Source organism: Anneissia japonica, unplaced genomic scaffold (assembly GCF_011630105.1).
Source record: "Anneissia japonica isolate Jap-2015-1 unplaced genomic scaffold, ASM1163010v1 scaffold46958_len6940_cov139, whole genome shotgun sequence".
Taxonomy (NCBI): domain Eukaryota; kingdom Metazoa; phylum Echinodermata; class Crinoidea; order Comatulida; family Comatulidae; genus Anneissia; species Anneissia japonica.
The window spans coordinates 1-5135 of NW_022749279.1; the positions used below are offsets into that span (position 1 = coordinate 1).

The 5135-nt window shown below is 37.9% G+C and overlaps 1 protein-coding gene across 1 annotated transcript; it reads right to left on the reverse strand.

Moving 5' to 3' along the window:
* Positions 1 to 41: 41 nt before the first annotated feature.
* Positions 42 to 4821, reverse strand: LOC117121049 (TLC domain-containing protein 5-like). Its single transcript, XM_033266143.1, has 3 exons — positions 4754 to 4821; positions 1852 to 2087; positions 42 to 1072 (listed from the first exon to the last, which is right to left on the reverse strand). Exons 2-3 carry the CDS (start codon positions 2072 to 2074, stop codon positions 429 to 431), a joined length of 867 nt encoding a protein of 288 aa, XP_033122034.1. The 5' UTR covers positions 2075 to 2087; positions 4754 to 4821; the 3' UTR covers positions 42 to 428.
* Positions 4822 to 5135: the final 314 nt, after the last annotated feature.

Here is a 5135-nt window from a genome sequence, read left to right on the forward strand (position 1 = left end):
ATTTGAGACTATGCACAAACACATATATATATACATTTATATATATATATATATATATATAAATATATATATATATGTATATATATATGTATATATATATACATATATATATAGGTATAGGTTTCGATGTGTTGGGGGTGGGGTTGTCAGGTGTTACTATTAGTAGTCCAAGAATTCCCTATCTATTACACAACAAGCCAGATTTATACCCAGGGTAGAGTGCGAGGAAAAGTTTCAGCGATTATTTGTATCTCTTGCCTAACGATCTCACAATTGTTCAATGATTCTTTTGGCAGCTGCAGAACATATTTTCCCATTGATGTTTTATTTATGATTTGGTGGAAGCACATAATCATGCTAACTGACCTACAAAGGGTTAGTTAGCATTTTATATCACTTATTATAATAATTAATTCCTAATTAAAGCTTTACACATTCCCATTACATGTTATATGAGATGACAGAACATTCCCATAATCCCTTGCATTTCCATTTGTCAAATGGCTACAATTGCTGCCTTGTTCATCTACATACTCTACCTCTGACCCCAATGACCTAAGTTTATCAGCAACTCGAGTTCTATTTTTCCATGAATGATACATCTTTGAGTATTTATACACAGCAAACCTTGTAATTTGAATTGCGAAGACAAAGCTTACTAACCATAAACCTAAAGAACCTATCTTGAAGAAAAGGAGAGGGGTTGGGTGCATCCATTCACAATACATGAAATACAGACCCACTACCATCCTACTGAACAGGAATGTAAACATAAACAAAATGTCATTTATTTCATACAAGATTGAGTACTTTCGACCTGTTTCACGCATGAACCATCGAATCTGTAGCATCGGGTTGGAGAGTTCGCTGCCAAATATTGATGCATTTACTTCTGTTCCTGATCTTTGCATATACAGTGATCCAAGAATGCCAATAATTGTAATGCAATGATGCAGTAACATAAACAAGGTGTCATTGTCAAAGAAGTATAAACACCAACAAAGGTCAAACATGAAGTATCCAACACACACCACCATTGTCAAGTTCTCATACACGTTGGACTTTCCACCTGAAAAAATAAGACAAACGATTACAGCACATTAAGAAATACAAATATGGTACTAGTCTATGTATTAAATTACCAAGATGAACGAATCAATGTCAAATAAAGAGGAATTTCTGTATTTAATTTTTATTTATATCCAGGCAAATCACAAAATCTATAAGATAATTTGAGATTACAAATTCCCACCCTGTTGCCCCATATTATTATTGAAAAAATAATGGCATTTATATACATTATAGCCTTTTCCCAATAATGAAAAATTCTTTGAAAATCCACACTAATTCAGATTAACAATAAATGTTTATCATGTCATATTTGTCATTTATAGAATACCAATTTTTTTTTTCATATTTTATCATTAGACCTAATTTGACACACCCCCACCACACCCCCTCAGGATGGAATGCATGTTACAAATTAACATTGTTACAATATGATTTGTTATATTATTGTTAAAATATTTATTGTATACTGTAGCTTATTTTTATACAGCATGTATTGCACCTGCGATATTGATGGACAATGCAATTGGGCTGTTTTTAGATGGGCTTTGCACCTGTTTGCCCTCTCCACCACCTGTCTCTTATACACATCTAGATGTGTATAAGAGACAGCATTTATATATATATATACATATATACATACATAATATGCATACATATATATATATAAAGGTAGCCGTTAACACTGTTAAATCATATATAATACATCAAAGAAAGGTAAATACAGTGTTCGAATAAAGGACTTAATAAATACATCGTGTAGCATAGCTCTCAACGAATGTAGTCCTGTAAATAAATGAATAAAGAAATCGTGTAACCATGGATTATAAATAAATCCAAAACATGCAGACATGGTTACAATCACGATAGCATGAATCAATGTAAGGATACGGCAATTCCACTCATAACTGCGTTGTGGGTTCATTAGACAGATGATATTGTACAATGTTGTCCATGTAAGCACACTTGATACTATGGCCCAGCTTAGAGATTGATCCATTACCATACCCTATAAAAGACTGTCAATTTCATATATTAAAATCATAAAGCACTCTCCAGACTATCAAATTTTATTTGACAAAACATGTAACATGCCTAAATATGGTCTTAGTGACATCACATCGTGACTATATATGGGCATAAAACTACATTCTTTTGTCAAAGAAAATTTGATCGCTAGGGCAGAGCTTCAAAGCCAGTTTAGACAGAGCTTCAAAGCCAGTTTAGACAGAGCTTCAAAGCCAGTTTATACAGAGCTATTAATGGTGAATAACACTTATCAGTATATACACTAGAACCCCTATTAAGGGGACACCTTTGGGACCAAAAAAAAGTTCCTCTGAATAGGGGTATGCTGTAGTGTTAAAGATATACTTTCTCTTGTTTTGTGGCCAAAAAAGTGTCACCTTATTATAGGCGTGTCCCCTTACAGTAATAGGTGTCCCAAAGCTGGGGTTCTACTGCATATATTTTGAAATCTAGGCATGACATTTTGGTCCTTAAGCGTGAAAGCATGAGACAGACGACTCCAAATTTGTCTCATTGCGAATGTGTTGTACACCAAAATAATCTAATTGATCAGTGGCACTGGTCATCCTTTACTAAACATACAGACTGTAGAACAAACCACTATCTAAGGTTATGTGCATGATGACAGTTGTTGTGCACTGTGTAAATGAACTGCTATGCGCAACTGAATTCAGGCTTTGTGTAAACAGGCCTTTTCAATGACAATGATTGTTATCAATACTAAAAGCTTGTTTTAGGCTTAATCTACTGATCAAAGACCCACAGATTGGTTTCCATTGTTTTATATCTATGGAGGTATACTACATTATTTTCAGGTCCTTCAATTTTCAAGGACAGCTATGGGGTTGTATTTCTTGTAAAAGCTGCAACCAAGGAAAGTCAGTAAACCAGTTGTTAGTTGGATCAGTTGGATTATTATTTGAGCAATTAAACAATCACCAAAACATTTACATGAATCTAAACCTTTAATTTTTTGAGTATGTCTTTTAGAATGAATGTGGTTCGAAGTGAAATTTTTTCTGAGGGCAAATAGAAACATTTATTAGAATATCACTCCCGCTTGCATCAAAAAATTCGGAAATATTGATGCGGGAATAATTTTATTGTTATTTATTTTTTTTTTTTGTCGCATCATTTATTTTAACTGCATAAAAACTTTGGAGAAAACAAATGCTCACAAAATATAAAGGAATTGGCTCCGAATTTGGCAGACTATAAACTCTTCAAAGTGATTAGATCAGACATTGGGTCGCCGTAAAGTTGAAAATGCAAACCCATTCTTTATTATAAACTTGTTTACTGTTGCTAAAAATAAACAGCTTGCTAACTGCAGTTAAAAATAGACAACACCGCGGTCTGTCCGTATAGAGACTCACCCAGTAGACTGATCAAATAATTAATTTACAACGTTTAGACTTGCGTGTTCCACAGCTGCTGCGGCTAAAAATAGGCAACACTACGGCCCGTCCCTACCATGGTCCCTACAGATACCCGCCTAATGGCTGATCGGATTGTTGATTCACAGCATGATGAAGACTCACATGTACCGCAACAGAGAGAGACTCCCGCTGCTAAAAATAACTTGTTACATAATGCATTACAAGTGGACGGTCTTCCCTGTGATAGGTGTGTTTGGTTGGATTGATTGTTATTGGGCAAAAACTAACCTACGACATCAAGAAACTTTAGTTAGGCAAAGGCTGGCCTAGCTCGAGGTAAAGACCAAAGCCTAGGCGCGTAGGCCTAACTATGATTAGGGTGTTCCCATCCCTTTGACGCTTGAGTAATGTCTGATTTTTTCACAGGAATATAGGCCTGGGCCTAGTTTTGGATAGGGCCTAGCCTAGTAGGCCATTGGATCACTGGGCAGTTGTTTAAATGCATCTGCCACTTCGAAAAACGATGTCATGTTCATTCTGTTCATGCACACGGGCATCTCCGGGTATAATCCAACCCCAACCCTCCCCCCCTCCAAAGAAAAAAACAAAAAACAAAAAACAAAAAATCCTCCCGCACTCATAAAATAAAAAAAACATAAGAGTGATAATCTACCAACGCGACAAGGCAGCACTTAAAAGAGTGTCTAGAATAGGCCTAGCTAGGCTAGCCTAGAAACTGACGATGCCTGATTAGGGTAGGCCTAGTGTATGATGAAACTCAGAGTCAAGCTGAGTGATGAAGCTGAAGATAATGATGATAATGACAGATATGACTTAGGCCTAGGCCTAGTTAGGCTTACCTTTAATTATGTTGATGATAGTGATGAAGCTGGAGAAAAAGTGGTCATATCTCTCTCTGATTCAAGCTGATGGACCAGCACGTAGTTGCAAGGGCCTCATAATTTGCCACTAAGCAAGGCCCTAAACATTACAGTTAACCCTTAACCCAGTTAGCCCTAGTAGAACGCTAGGAGAGATGCTTACAGTAGCCTAGGTGAGCCGGGCCAGGTAGACTAGGCCTAGGCCTAGGTACCCAGACAGTAGGAGTTTCCTAGCCTAGGCTAGACAGGAAATTCCCCAGCTAGGCCTCTAGATGTCAGTACCACATTGCAGACTGGAACTAACATCCTACACGTGTCTACTGCCATGAATCTAAGAAGATAGCAGTAATTTTCCCAAACTTAGCCTAGCCTAGGCCTAAGCCCACGCATACTTACATTTTGTGTGTGTGTGTTACGGGGATGACAGAGAAAACACCAAATAGTCTGAAGAGGGTGCAGGTCAACTCGGCCACAAGTCAACTCGGCCACAGTCAACTCGGCCACAAGTCAACTCGGCCACAAGTCAACTCGGCCACAAGTCAACTCGGCCACAAATCAACTCGGCCACAAAAAGTTCCGGCCACAAGTCAACTCGGCCACAAGTCAACTCGGCCACAAGTCAACTCGGCCACAAGTCAACTCGGCCACAAGTCAACTCGGCCACAAGTCAACTCGGCCACAAGTCAACTCGGCCACAAGTCAACTCGGCCACAAGTCAACTCGGCCACAAGTCAACTCGGCCACAAGTCAACTCGGCCACAAGTCAACTCGGCCACAA